This window comes from Zootoca vivipara, chromosome 5, assembly GCF_965207765.1.
Source record: "Zootoca vivipara chromosome 5, rZooViv2.hap1.1, whole genome shotgun sequence".
NCBI lineage: Eukaryota > Metazoa > Chordata > Lepidosauria > Squamata > Lacertidae > Zootoca > Zootoca vivipara.
Genome location: NC_142588.1, coordinates 68,223,313 through 68,237,784, shown reverse-complemented (window position 1 = coordinate 68,237,784; position 14,472 = coordinate 68,223,313). Strand labels below are relative to the sequence as shown.

The 14,472-nt window shown below is 42.5% G+C and overlaps 1 protein-coding gene across 10 annotated transcripts in view; it reads left to right on the top strand.

The window, feature by feature from the left end:
* Nucleotides 1-14,472, top strand: part of DOCK10 (dedicator of cytokinesis 10) — a 177,961-nt gene that overhangs the window by 81,986 nt on the left and 81,503 nt on the right. For all 10 annotated transcript variants that reach the window (XM_088669021.1, XM_035132552.3, XM_035132549.3 and 7 more), the window contains exons 4-8: nt 1,426-1,508; nt 3,437-3,509; nt 3,808-3,930; nt 4,318-4,452; nt 12,757-12,940. In XM_088669021.1, the coding sequence (XP_088525147.1) occupies nt 1,426-1,508; nt 3,437-3,509; nt 3,808-3,930; nt 4,318-4,452; nt 12,757-12,940 (598 nt within the window). The remainder of the gene's footprint in view (nt 1-1,425; nt 1,509-3,436; nt 3,510-3,807; nt 3,931-4,317; nt 4,453-12,756; nt 12,941-14,472) is intronic.

The following is a 14,472-nucleotide window of genomic DNA, read 5'->3' as shown; positions in this document are numbered from 1 at the left end:
CCAAGCTTAATCCAAGCATGCTTTTATGTAATCAAATAAACTCAGTGCTTCTAGGACTTCCGCCCTGAGCACAGATTTAATTTGAAAAACAGCATGTGTGGTCCTTTTTATTTTTTATTTCCTAGTTCTCATCTAAGAATTATTTCCACAGCTATGTTGTGGCACAAGCACAGGACAAAGAGCCAAGGCAGCTCAGCTGACACAGCAGTGCATAAATCAGCTTGCTACTAGGCACACTTTGCAATTTGATTAGACAATGTTGTAGTGCTCTTAAGGCACTACAGTTATTAAATCCTGCCACAAAGCTTTAACCCTAATTCTCAATACAGGGTTTAATCATGTCCATTCTCTTTGTTGTTTACTTCTTGACGAAGTTCTTGTGAAGTTTTTATTCCTTAGCAAATTTGTCATAATATTAGAATAATATAGAATAAACTGGGAAATGTTTCTTAGTGTGAAGACAAAACTGTCTGCTACTGTCAACACAGTTTACACGTTTAATATTCCACTCCTCTTGACAGTGAGGGATCCTCCTTGAGGGATATGTGATGAACTATGGGTACACACACAGAGAGAATCACACACTTATTGAAAGATACCTCACTGTGCTAACGAGTGAGTCCAAGATCAGCAACAAAGCCAACTCATGGTTTGGAAAATATGAGTTGTATGGAGGAAAAATAAGTAGTTCTGCAAAGGCCAAAAAAAAAAAAAGACAGTTGAGCTATAATTAATTGCACAGAGGGTGCAATCCTTAACTTGATTGGAGTCTTGCCACAGATTCCACTGGAACAGGGATTGCATGCACCATAAGGAATATTAGGAAAAAACAGGGAGGAGGAAGAATGGAAGAAAGGAAAAGCTTGGGACTGGTGAGTTTGCAAGGGTAGTGAAGTTACATTTGGAGGAATAAACAGCAGTCTCCGCACAATATTTTCAGGAGGGAAAGACCCTAAAAGGGCTATTGCGTATTTTCCTACAAGCTTCTCTTCACCCATTTACTCACACTTCAGCCCTGCTGATTTCATTGTGTGACTTAATCATGGAGGATTAAAACGACTGAATGTTTCTTTTCCGAGGCACAGGAGATCCTGTGCACAAGGGTTTTCTTACCTACAGCTGTTGTCTCCAAGAGAATAAATCAGCTGTTGGGAGTGGGTGGGAATGGCAAATATCAGTGCCTGGAAGTGGTCTCCCTCCAACAGCTTATTGGTGCATCAGCGATAATAGCACCAAGCATTTGGTGGTACATTTGGGATGCAGGACCAGTGTATGTACTAGGTATATTTGCTGGACATGCATAACTTTTTGCACATGTGGGAGTGCATCCACAAGGGTGATCTGCATTGTTTCTGTATATGAATTATCAATCCCCACCACCACTAAATCTGCTTGATGTAACTGTTCCTTTCTCATTTTTCTTAGGCTTGTAAATATTACAGTTCCCAATGGCACATTGTAAACTACAGATATGAGCAGTACTCAGGTGATTTTAGACAATTACCAAGGTAGGAGACTCTCTCTATTTTTCCCCTGGTGCTTTAATGTTATTTTTAATAATTATATGTCAGTGTCTAGGTTTATGCTGTGGAACTGCCCCTAGCTTCTGGTGAGTTAGCCTGGGACACTGTATACACAACATTCCCTGCTATGGCTGCCATTCAGTTCAGTCATAATGAATTCATATCACGTAATTAATCTCCACTGGAATGCATGTTGGGTAACAGCAGTGCTTGATGAACTGGATCTCAAAGTCAGTGTGCTGTTGTGAGTAAGAATGGAAGCAGTGAGCCTGGGTGTCCTTGACTTAAAGTGTCTTCAACTCGGGTGTCTTTGGGCAAGTCATATTCTATACATTCTTATATAATTGATATTTATCTGGAAACATAATGTGGTTCTTAACCCTTTGTAAGAGCAGTTTGGACATCAAAGCTAATTGCTCTTGGGTGTTAAGATCAGCAAGAAGGGCGCTTTTTAAATTTCCACTACCCTGAGAAGCTTGGGGGGGGGGGACGTCAGCAGAAACTACAGAACAGCACGGTGGGAAGGAGGAGGGGGATAGTTCTGCCTGACAAGCTGGAATGCTTGTGCCGATGGAATATTCATCTTAGCGCAACACCGCATTGAATGTCACCCTGGATTACACATGAAATTCAGGGACTAATATCTTGTTGTTGTTGTTGATGATGATGTTAACCCTAAGGGTGAGTTACAGCAATTAAAACACAACATTGATATTAAAAGCAATATTACACAATATTTAAAACAGGGCATACATCATCACAAAGGGAGAGAATTTTCAATCATTCCTCCCCATCTCTGCCTGCCCCTGCCCCCACAAATCAGCTATGAAGGGTCTGGGCCTCTTTGGGGCAGATTTAGGGGGCTGGAAAGGAGGAGGAGGAGGAGGAATCCCTGAAAATTGCCTTCCTTCCCCATTCTGCTTATTGATGCCTTTGGACAGCAGAGGGTAACCAACTGGATTTCCCCCTGTGAACCTACCAAAAACAAAAACCCCAAATCATTCCTGACCACTAACCGGAAGCTAGCTTAAGCCCATAAGGATGTTTGGATGCAAAAATCTAGTTAGCTGAAAGGGGGGAAGGAAATGGGCACTATTAGAAGCGGGCACTTGTCCCTGTCCTCTTAAAACATCCTGGGAATAGATCCGAGTGAAGAACTCACTCATTGCTTCCTGTACTTGTCAACCCTGTGTGACAGGGGTACCACATGATCTGGCCCACTGATGACGAGGACAGCCCATACACAGCAGATTCACAAGGCCCAGCACTTTGAGGCATCTTTTTCTCAGCTGCCCTTCTACATCTCTCCTGTCCTTTCCATCTTAATAACAGCTTGGGAGTAAACAGGTTGGCCTTTCACTGAACACCTTGTGTCTCATCCCATCCTGACTTCTCTTATATTGTAGAAACTTAGAAGTTTGGTGTGGAGATCGTTTTTGTTTTAAATCAGCTTTTTTTTTAAAAAAGTGCCTTCCTCACAGCAAGCTATTTTTCACCAGACCCAAAATAGCTCATAGAGCTTTTATTTTTCAGTACTAATCAGAACCTTGCCTTTGGATTTTGTACAGAGAACCACATGAATTAGAACTGGGCAGTGATACTACACTGCCAGCATGACTGAAACCTTGAAGCGCTGCACTGGGAAGATTCAATTGTTTCCTTCCCTCAAGGCATGTTGCGTTAACTGGCTGTTTTGGACACTCACAGAGCGCATAGATTGGTGGAGAAGTTAGCTGCACTCAAAAGCAATTTTTTTTTCCAATAGCAGGAAACAGTTTTTTTGTGCAAATAAAAAAATCTGCACAAGTGGGCATATAATCACCAGGAGGGGAAAAAAGCTGGCTGTATATATAATGGGAATGGAATACTCCATTATATTTCATGAAGATGAAAATCCATTTGCTTTTCCTTAGGCATGAATGCAGACCAGATAAACTCCCTTCACATTCCTTTGAAATTGATCATGAAGATGTTGACAAGGACGAAGTAAGCATACCCCCCCACCACCACCTGCATTTTCCTCCTCAATGCTGAGTATCTTGGTGTTTTCCTTATTTTCATGGAAACTTAATAGAAACAAACTTTGTTGGTTATTGCTCTCTCTCATTCATATATATATATATATATATATATATATATATATATATATATGAAATTGTTTTGTTTAATAGAAAGAGGGTATTCAATCACATAGTATGGCTTGATGTTTTCAACTTGCAAAAAAATAGGGGGGGGGGAGGTAAATCAACAAGTCAAAGGAATATTAACCATGTGTTTTGCACAGGATACAACATCCCACTCATCTTCAAAAGGAGGTGGAGGAGGAGGAAATACAGGAGTTTTCAAATCGGGCTGGCTTTATAAAGGGAATTTTAACAGCACAGTAAACAACAGCATTATGGTTCGGGTAAGGAAAGTACTATGTCTTCATTGTTTTGGTTATTATCTATCCATCCTCTCCCTTCTGTCTCCCACGATCATTGCATTTCTGCTTTCCGTTTTCATTTAGTTCTTTGTCTCAAAATAGAATCAGTGAAAGTACATTTGGGCTGCAATGCTATTCTCACATTACCTTGGAGTGAGCCTTCATTGAATTCAGCAGGGCTTACTTCTGAGTAGAAATGTATAAATTGCACTATAAGTGATATCAAAGTGGATGTTGCCATTGTCTACCGAAAACGTATACTTGAAATGTTTATCATTAGTGTTGCACTTAAAATTTGTTCTCTGAATAAAACACCTTTCAGAAACAATTTGCAGTATGTCCAATCTTGGTTTGTTTGTTTTCACCTAGTCATTCAAAAAGCGCTACTTCCAGCTGACACAGTTGTCAGACAACTCATACATAATGAACTTCTACAAAGATGAAAAGATATCAAAGGAACCCAAAGGCTGCATCTTTTTGGATTCCTGTACGGGGGTTGTGCAGGTAAACCATTTTGCTGGGTTTTAAATATAAGCTATGTGCAAATGTCCCGGAATATGTGTGCGTGTTTACATAATGTATGTCCCACTTAAACCACCCTTCTGAGGCTGTTTAAGCACATTGTGAAAATCGGCAATTGCTCCAATAAAAGCAGCAATTAAAACAATATAAAACCATTGTGCAGAGGAGGCTGTTGCATCATCTGCTCGCAGCTTCCATGGCATCCTTCTTTCAGTCCAACTGAAAGGCAAGGGTGACCTGAAACAGAATGTTGCACTGTGAAGTGCTCCTGTTCAGGTTTCCTGTCAACCATGCACTTTTCCAAAATACCCCTCCGGTTTTCAGTTTCTTGCACTAAAGCAAGAAACCACTAAGCATCCTCAGTCTTCACTGGGCTCTTTGGGCTTTTCCCTTCCACTGATAAGGTTTTTTTTTCCCTAAAGCTTTTTTGTACTTCTGCCTACCCGATGTCTCCCAGGAATAACACCAGGGGAGACAAAACTGAGCCCATGCATCAGCTGAGTGAGGATAGAATTTTCTTCCTCCTTCCTGCCACTAGGCTTCTACTGTCAGTTGACTTAGACTGCGGAGCTAAAAGGAAGCATTCTGTGACCCCATTCATTGCTCAAAGGGTGCTGGGTGGTGTGGCTTTGTGGTAGTGGTACAGAGCCACAGGGCCAGTCTCCCAGTGCTGGCCTCTCCACTGCTTACATTGACAGGGTTGTAGAATGGTAGCTCTGACTTCACTGCTGTCCTACCTTAGTCTTATCCAGGTAAATAGCATTGATGCCAGTGCCAGGATAGTAGCTCTGTGGCTACACACGACCACGTGTTACCACTCCTTTTGTGTGTGTGTATTATGATAACCCATTGTAATTGACCTGAGGATCATTCAGTGAAAAAGTAAGATACTGTAGAATACTCAAGTTCTACAGCTGTACTATATTTATCGTCTTTGCTGAACAGAGGAAATATGCCTCAAAAAGAGATACAAATACTCTCTGACTGACCACAGCACCTCCAATACAGAGCAACATCTAACTTAGTTGTAGCATCCATTCATATATTTCAAACATGCAAAATACAGAGTGTGTTTCTTCTACCGTATAATACAAATGTTTTATCCTACCTGCTTTTTGTGATTTCATCAATTCATAACCAAGGGACAGTTGTGATGATGATCATAAATCTGTTGCTAAAAAAGATGGAACTTGTTAGAGAAGGCTGGTAGCCTAGCATGTTGAATGTTAGTCATAGTTGTTTTTCTACAGCAGTGGCGTAGCGTGGGTTGTCAGCACCCGGGGCAAGGCAAGTAATTTGCGCCCCCTAGGCAAGATCACCATTTGGCGCCCCCCCCCCAATCATATTTCAAACACAGATGTATTTCACATCCAACCTGTTCCTTGTAACCATGATCTCTGCTATATGTTCCAAAGCAGTGGCAGTCCTGCTCCCACAGAATAATAGTGCAGGGTGGGGAGCTAAGTGTCTCCTGTGCAGTCTCAAATTCTGGTAGGCTGGCTAAACAAAATAGCTCAATTAATATAATCCTGAAGTGTTTCTTTCAAAATCCACACAGACCACTGACACCACACTGAAACACACTTGTTTACCCTACAATTTACCTATGAAAAACCAAATTATGAATGTAGCCGTCAAAAATTACATGAGCACACACACCTTAGAATAAGCATACTACAGCAGGAGTTGAGCACGTGCTTGACAATCATTATTCTGAAATCTCATGCATAAAGTAAATAATTCTGATACGCCAGAAATATCCCACAAGCAACACGGGAACCACACCTGAATAATCCTTGACAGATGGCAATCAAACCTCTCTTTACAAATCTCCAATGAAGAAGATTCCACCACCTCCTGAGTTGGTCCATGCAACTGTTATACAGTTCTTACAGATAGAAAGCCCTTCCTAATGTTTAGTTGGAATATCCTAAATTGATTTTTCCATAATCAACTAGCTCTGTCATTCAAATCCTGGAATAAAACTCCAGCTAGACTCCAACCAGTCTGCAGAAGAGGCCATGGTAAAATTCAGTTGTTGTGGGTTATACACCTAAATACCCTGTTCAATGAGATTGAGCCAATATCTATGTACAGTACCTGCATCCCCTAGAAAATCTTGATGGATTACAGGACCAACATACCCTCCTCATACTCTTTTATAAGGCTTAGCCCAGGGGTCCCCAAACTAAGGCCGGGGGCCAGATGCGGCCCAATCGCCTTCTAAATCTGGCGCGCGGACGGTCCGGGAATCAGCATGTTTTTACATGAGTAGAATGTGTCCTTTTATTGAAAATGCATCTCTGGGTTATTTGTGGAGCCTGCATGGTGTTTTTACATGAGTAAAATGTGTCCTTATAGTTAAAATGCATCTCTGGGTTATTTGTGGGGCATAGGAATTTGTTCATTCCCCCCCCCCCCAAAAAAATATAGTCCGGCCCCCCACAAGGTCTGACTGGCCCCCTGCTGAAAAAGTTTGCTGACCCCTGGCTTAGCCAGACTACCATTTATGCCTATTTAAATGTAGGCCACTGAATGCAGTGGGGTTAACTTCCAAAGCACGAAGGAATAAAACCTTGTTGTTAATGTGGACACCACTATATGATGCTTGTCTGCTCAATGTTCATAGAAGGCTGCCTTATGCCAAGTGAGACTAGTGGTCTACCTAGCTCAATATTGTCCACACTGATTAGCAACGGCTCTCCAGGGCTTCAGAGAGGAACCATTCCCAACCCTACCTGGAAATGCCAGGGATTAAACCTTCTGCCTGCAAATCAGATGCTCTAGTTCTACCAATATGTTATACAGTGGAACCTCGGTTTATGAACACCTCGGTTTATGAATTTTCGGTTTATGAACGCCGCGGACCCATCTGGAACGGATTAATTCATTTTCCATTACTTTCAATGGGAAAGTTCGCTTCAGTTTATGACCGCTTCAGTTTCTGAACAGACTTCCGGAACCAATTACACCCATGCTTCAGTTTATGAACGCTTCAGTTTAAGTATTCTGCAGACCCATCTGGAACGGATTAATCCACTTTCCATTACTTTCAATGGGAAATTTCGCTTCAGTTTATGAACGCTTCAGTTTAAGTACCCCTGGAACAGATTAATCCACTTTCCATTACTTTCAATGGGAAAGTTCGCTTCAGTTTATGAACGCTTCAGTTTATGAACAGACTTCCAGAACCAATTGTGTTCATAAACCGAGGTACCACTGTAGTCCTTTCAGTGGTAACATGGGCTGGAATGTATTTATTTTTGTTTGTTTGACTCTTTTTGAGTGTTGTCTAATAATAATAATAATAATAATAATAATAATAATAATAATAATAATAATAATAAAGCACACACACACCAGGAAACATATACAGGAAGTTATAACCCAAGGACAAGCTACAAAGATGCTCCAAAACCTCTGTGACCCAGTAAGAATGTGTATCTTGTACTCCAACTTGCACAAAACACAAAATCAAGAGTGCAAGCCATGTGACCACCAGAGGAAAATAAATGTTTTGCCTGGGGCTGTGTATACCTTTCCCAGAATAGACCACACCACAAGAGCCAACAAAGCTCCCCCACCTCCGGGAGTTTGGATTAGAGGGGATATAGGGCAGGATAGGCTGGTACTCACGCGGTGGCGGTCTCAGCGGCTCAGCTCCGTGGCGCGCGCCATGATGCCTCGCCGGAAGCCCAGCAAAGAGAAATTCTCCCGCTGCAGCTGGACTCCGCCCCCCTGAGCCCTATTGGCTGACAGAGGGTATGATGCGGAGGCGGGGAGGGGCTGGTGCAGGGGGCCGACTACGCCCCCCGGCAGACACGGGAGGCGGCCTCCTGCGTCCTTCGCTGCCTCCGCTGCCTCCTCCTCCCACGGGCTCGGCAAGGCAGGCGGGGCGCTCCGGCGCTGAAGGCGGGGCGTGCGGGGCAGGGTGGAGGCTGCTGGGATGGGCGCGCAGCTCTCAGCCGCCGCTGCCGCCGCTGCCGCCACCACCCTTCGAACCTACAGCCCGCAGTCCGCCTTTATGGACATGCCGGCTTTGGCGCCCCCCAGATGGCCCCCCAGATTTTGCGCCCAGGGCCCCTGCCCCCACAGCCCCCCCCCCACGCTACGCCCCTGTTCTACAGTGCCTTTCAATAACACATTACATTACTTATCCCATTTATTCAAAAGGAGCAAACTGAAGCACATTATTTTAAGGTGGAGATAGGGAACCTGCACATAGCTGCCAAGTCTCCCGTATTCCCCGGGAAACCCCTGTTTTTCCAGCTGTTTCCCACTGGAAGCCCAGATTTTTTTTAAAAAAAAAACACCCGTAAATCCCCCGGATTCTTACCGGCCCAGGGAGGCTCCTTCTGTGCATGTCTGGAGTCTCTGGACATGCGCAGAAGCGATTTCTGACGCTGTGGCCATTTTGGAAATGGGCAGAGCATGCATAGAAGCGACTTCCGGTGCTACTGTGCCCAGTTCCAAAATGGCCGCAGTGTGACTTCCGATGCACGACGCTGCCAATCCCGGATTTTTCAATCTGGGAGTTGGCACCTATGAACCTGCATCCCTCTCTGGATGTTGTTGAACTCCATCTCCCATCAGCCCCTGTCAGCATGACTAATTGCCAGGGACTGTGGGAGTTGTAGTTTAACAACATCTAGAGGGCCACATGTTCCCCACCCCTATCCCTCACCTGGGAACAAGACCCCATTTTTCCCACATACAGAAATTTTTCAGCATTCTTATATTTTAGTTATTGTTACAGAGTCGTCGTCCCCCCTCTTTGAAATACAATTATGGTAACATAGATATTCAAAGTTCACTTTATCCTGTTGAATCCTGCCTACGTTTTGTTTGGTAAGTTGACCAAGAATGGGGAACCTGTATCCTTCCATACATGGTTGGACTCCAGCTCACATCAACCTTAACCAGCATGGCTAGTCTAGATCCATATGTCACATACATGGAACATTTGGAAATGTTAATTCCAAGCTTTGGAAAAGATTATTTGTTTCCCCTATCTCTTAAAAGGTAAAGGGCCCCCTGACCATCAGGTCCAGTCGTGTCCGACTCTGGGGTTGCGGCGCTCATCCCGCTCTATAGGCCGAGGGAGCCGGCATTTGTCCGCAGACAGCTTCCGGGTCATGTGGCCAGCATGACAAAGCTGCTTCTGGCGAACCAGAGCAGTGCACGGAAACGCCGTTTACCTTCCCGCCGGAGTGGTCCCTATTTATCTACTTGGACTTTGATGTGCTTTCGAACTGCTAGGTGGGCAGGAGCTGGGACCAAGCAATGGGAGCTCACCCTGTTGCAGGGATTCAAACCGCCGACCTTCTGATCAGCAAGCCCTAGACTCTGTGGTTTATCCCACAGCGCCACCTGGGTCCCTTCCCCTATCTCTTAGCAGGTGGTATTTTCAGAGATAAAAATGAGTTGATCAAGAGAACAAAGTATTGTTGGACAAGAAGTGTGAACAAACAGACCTGCCATTTGCAACCTCTAAATCAGAACCTCTGGAACTTTTGTTGTTCTGGAAGCCAGAGGTTTCTTAGAGCTCAACAAGCAGAGGAGAAGAAAGTAGAAGTCTGAGGGGCAAATTAGATAAGATACCTGGAGATCTGTGCCCACATATTCAGCAACTTTTACTTTAGTTAAGTACATGTGTATTATCTGTTGAACCTTGACTAGAGGCTGGGGACAGTTAGTTACTGTATATTCCTGCATATAAGACTACTTTTTTAACCCAGGAAAATCATCTCAAAAGTCGGGGGTCGTCTTATACGCTGGGTCATATTTCTTATACGGTGAGTCTATCCCAAACTCTATATTTTAACTGGAAAAGTTGGGGGTCGTCTTACACGCCCAGTCGTCTTATATGCCAGAATATACGGTAATTGTGTCACATAGCCAGTGATAAGGGTGGGATTCAGATCAGATTGGGATAGCAATCCTGGGACAGAAAGTACTTCCCCATACCACTTTCTCAGACTTAAATTGCCCTGCTGGTGCTATTTGCCCTATTGGTGAAAACTTTCAGGCACCACATGTTGTAGTGCAGCCACCCAACTTTCTAATTCTCCATGTTTGCTGTTGGCTGTTCAGCTATTTGGTGTGGAATAAAGTATTTCACATCATGGAAACTCAATATATCCAGTCCATTAGAATTACTGTATTCGTAGTTATTTTGATCTTCTACTTTCTCTGGCATATGTGATTGGGGGGGGGGGGAGAGGTTTATATGTGAATTAATACGTAGGCCTGGGTCTACGTAACATAAAATAGCTGTTGGAAAGTTAAAACCTAAATAAACTCTAAATATGAATTACTTCTCAAACCACTCTGTGATCTTTTAAGAGATGAATAGTTCCAGTAGACATTAGACATAATCTGGGCTAAGCCTGGAATATCTATCTCAACCTATATGATGTGGTGTTTGTGACATTCTTTATGTATACTATAGTGTTGAACTTAAATGTGGGAGAGTCTAAAGCCAATTTTTCCAGTAGTAGGAGCAGTAAAGAATCAAATGGGCGGGGGGGGGGGGGGAGAGAACACACATTATATTAACTTTGCCACATAAGGAAATATTTGGCTGTAGATGTGAAAAAGAAGCTTTTGCACAGAACCTTTTAGGCTTGCCAAAACTTTGAAGCACATCTTACAAATACATATTTGGTATGTTTAAGTGCTCAGCATGTGAAAATGATTTTTGCTATTCAAAAAAAAGAATCTCGATAACATTTTGTCATCTAATTTGAATGACTTTGCAGAAAAGGTGAAGTGCCGAGTATAGAAAACATTCAAATTAAATGACATTTGTTCCTTGCTTTCATGAAGGCTGTTCATTTGCATCTTCTTAATAAACCAAGGATTCAGTCTATAGTTGAATCTTTGGCAGATTTTTAATCTTCCAAGTAAGTCACATCTTCCAAGATGCTTTCTTGTTCTTTAAGAACTGAATGAGATGCAAGGAAAGAATAATTTGAGTGCAGATTAAAAGAGAGGGCTCCCCCTTTGTATGTGTTTCTTGGGAGAGAAAGTATTTGCATGTTATGGAATGCTATAAAGAAGTCGTTTATAAGGAATTCAATTAAGTCAGCAGACAGAGATCAAAGGCCATGCAGTACCAGTAGCCATGTAAAACACTAGCTGGCTTTTATATTTCAATGCATTTCAACCCAGTTATTTTGCTTGGCTTCCATTGGGATACACTGTCTCTTTTTTCTATTGACGTTGTTTTCTGTTCTGAACATTACTTTGCATTTTGACAAAATGCATGTGTGGGATGTGGGGTTGTTGTTTCCAGCACTTTTCTGAATACAGTTTAGCCTGTCTGCAATTATTGAATATCAATCCAGTCTCCTCTTTAAAGCAAGGATAGCAGTGCTCTCCAGATGTTGTGGACAGCCATTGGCCATGAAAGATGTAACTGATGGGAGTTGTAGTCCAAAACATCTGAAGGGCACCGTGTTGGCTATGTCTGCTTTAAAGTGCTAATCAATAGCCAATTCAAGCAATGACCTGAAAGATCTGGCTGTTATTACAGGGTGACTTGCTTGCACAGGGGGAGGGATCTTCTATTCAGCTCTACCATACAAGCCTGACAAATCCAGTTTTACACAACCAAGTAGCAAGGTCCATCACTCTGGTGGCCCAAAAAGCATAGATACTATGTAGGGGCCAGCATAAGAGAGTATTAGAGCACCATATAAAAATATTGGTATACAACTGCCTTGTGCAAACTTTCTGAGCATTACAGCTGTAGACAACTTTCAACCTTACTATTATAAGCAACTAGGTTTGTGGCCCCACATACTTGAGAGTAAGCCCAAATGAACTGAGTGGAACTGGGGAGACATTATTGGATCAAGTTGCCAAGCATCTGTTCAGGGATAGTCTTGAAATAAACTGAAACTTTAAATACCTAAGACTTAGCAAGGCTGTAGCTCGGTGTGTAGAGCATCTCTTTTGTAGGTCTCAGTTTAAATCCCTAGAACTGCTGCCAGTCAGTGTAAACAGCACTGACCTAAGATGGGCCATTGATGTGACTCAGAATAAGTCACAGAATTTTCCTTTTCTTTTTCTTTTATTGATTGAGGTATAGGAGGTACAGAAACTTTCCATTGCTTCTACCACTATCGATTCCCAATTACCCACCTAAGGAGAACATTTGTATCTGCAACTTACAGATGCTACTTCTTGTTCTATTTATTCAATATAGGATTTGTCATTATAGTTTAATGCTTTTTTCCCATTGCTTCCTCCCTGCTTCTTATAAATATCTTGATCCAATAGAATAACAGGCTTCGAAAACATGCCTTTGAGCTGAAAATGAATGACTTGACATACTTTGTGCTGGCAGCTGAAAATGAGCAAGATATGGATGAATGGATTTTCACTCTCAACAAGATCCTGCAGATAAATCCAGAAGGGTCCGTTCAAGAGAGGAAGAGCGCAGACATCACAGATCTGAAATTTGGTAACAGGGAATGCCTTTAATAATTTTGGGTGCATTGCATTTTTTAAAAAAAACAATGATAAAAGTAAAGCTTTGCTTCCCCACCCCCTTTGCATTAATTGTTGAAGCATTAATTGTTTGGAATCCCTGTTGTTAACTGCATCGTGTTGGATGCTTTAAAAGTTGTGCTAGCTGTCCTTCAGAACAACATGGTATAAACCAGTACATACAGGTTATTAGCAAAAGCATTTCTATCACTTCGTTTCCATCTGATTTATATATTGGGGCAGGAAGCCACAAAACAATCACACTGTTAAAGGTTTAGGAGACCTTATATAGTGAGACCTGCCCTATGATTCAAAATGCATTTACATCAAAGGAGACGCAGTGGAAGAGCCTATGCTCTTATTAAGCCTTCCGTCAACCACAGGGCATATCTACATGTGAGTCATAATTCCACAAGAGAATAGCAACTTTTATTTGACACATCGCAGCAGCAGAAGATGGTTACTTGACAGCCACAGAGATGTTCCGTTGCTAAAGAGGTTTTGTGATGAGAGTGGCAGTCCTCGGCTAATCGGTATTGATGAAAATGTTTTTTTAAAATGTTTCTCTAATGGTTTTCTTTCTAGATGGACAGTGGGCAGTACAGTATCTAACAACGTAATTCTTCTGGCTCAAGGACTTCTGCACAACAGAACTTCCTCTCCTCTCCATGCACACCCTCCTAAAAACTGCTCTGGGAGACTAGAAGAAAATCTGGGGCAGATATAGGAGGTGCATGGGGGGTGGAGAGGAAGGGAAAATGACGTTGTGTAGCTAGAAGTTGTGACGCTAGTAGAAGTATATCACTGATAGGCACACAGAGCTGTTTGGCAAAGTTCTCGTGCTCTTTTCTCCCCTCCCATTTGATGTGCAGAGGGCAACTTATAAAAGCAAGCAGGAGAGCCCCTGCACATGTATCAGATCAGAGATTTCATCATTAAAGAATTTGGGAGAAATTAATCTTCAGTTGTTAATTAGGTAGCGCCTATATGATATCGAGTGACAGAATCATCTGGCCACAATAAGGAAATTTTGTCCATGGTATGATTATTTTCCACCTAGTCATTTTGAAACTTTGGCACCCTGTTCGCAAAATTTAACAATTCCAAAATACAGGCGCGCTCTCACAAGATTGAATATACTGCCTTTGGCTGTGCTTGAGGGTCGATTTTCCACAGGAAAAATGGTTATATTCCTGTGGAGATGGCAGTATTGAGTCAGTGGCTCATGTGCTTCTGGCTTGCACTCTTTAAAAAGATTTGAGGAGTGAGGTTATTACCCTTCTATTATTGTCCATGCCAGGTCGCTCAACCATTGCTACTGTGTCCTTTCTTTTAGCAGATCAAGATGATCTGGTGACAGCAAAAACTGCAAAGTTTTTAGCGGGGGCAATTAGAATAAGATATGTTATTTGATGGTTGATGTAAAAACCCCAAAATGTATTTTCTATATACAGGTAAGTAGCCGTGTTGGTCTGAGTCGAAGCAAAATAAAAAAATTCCTTCAGT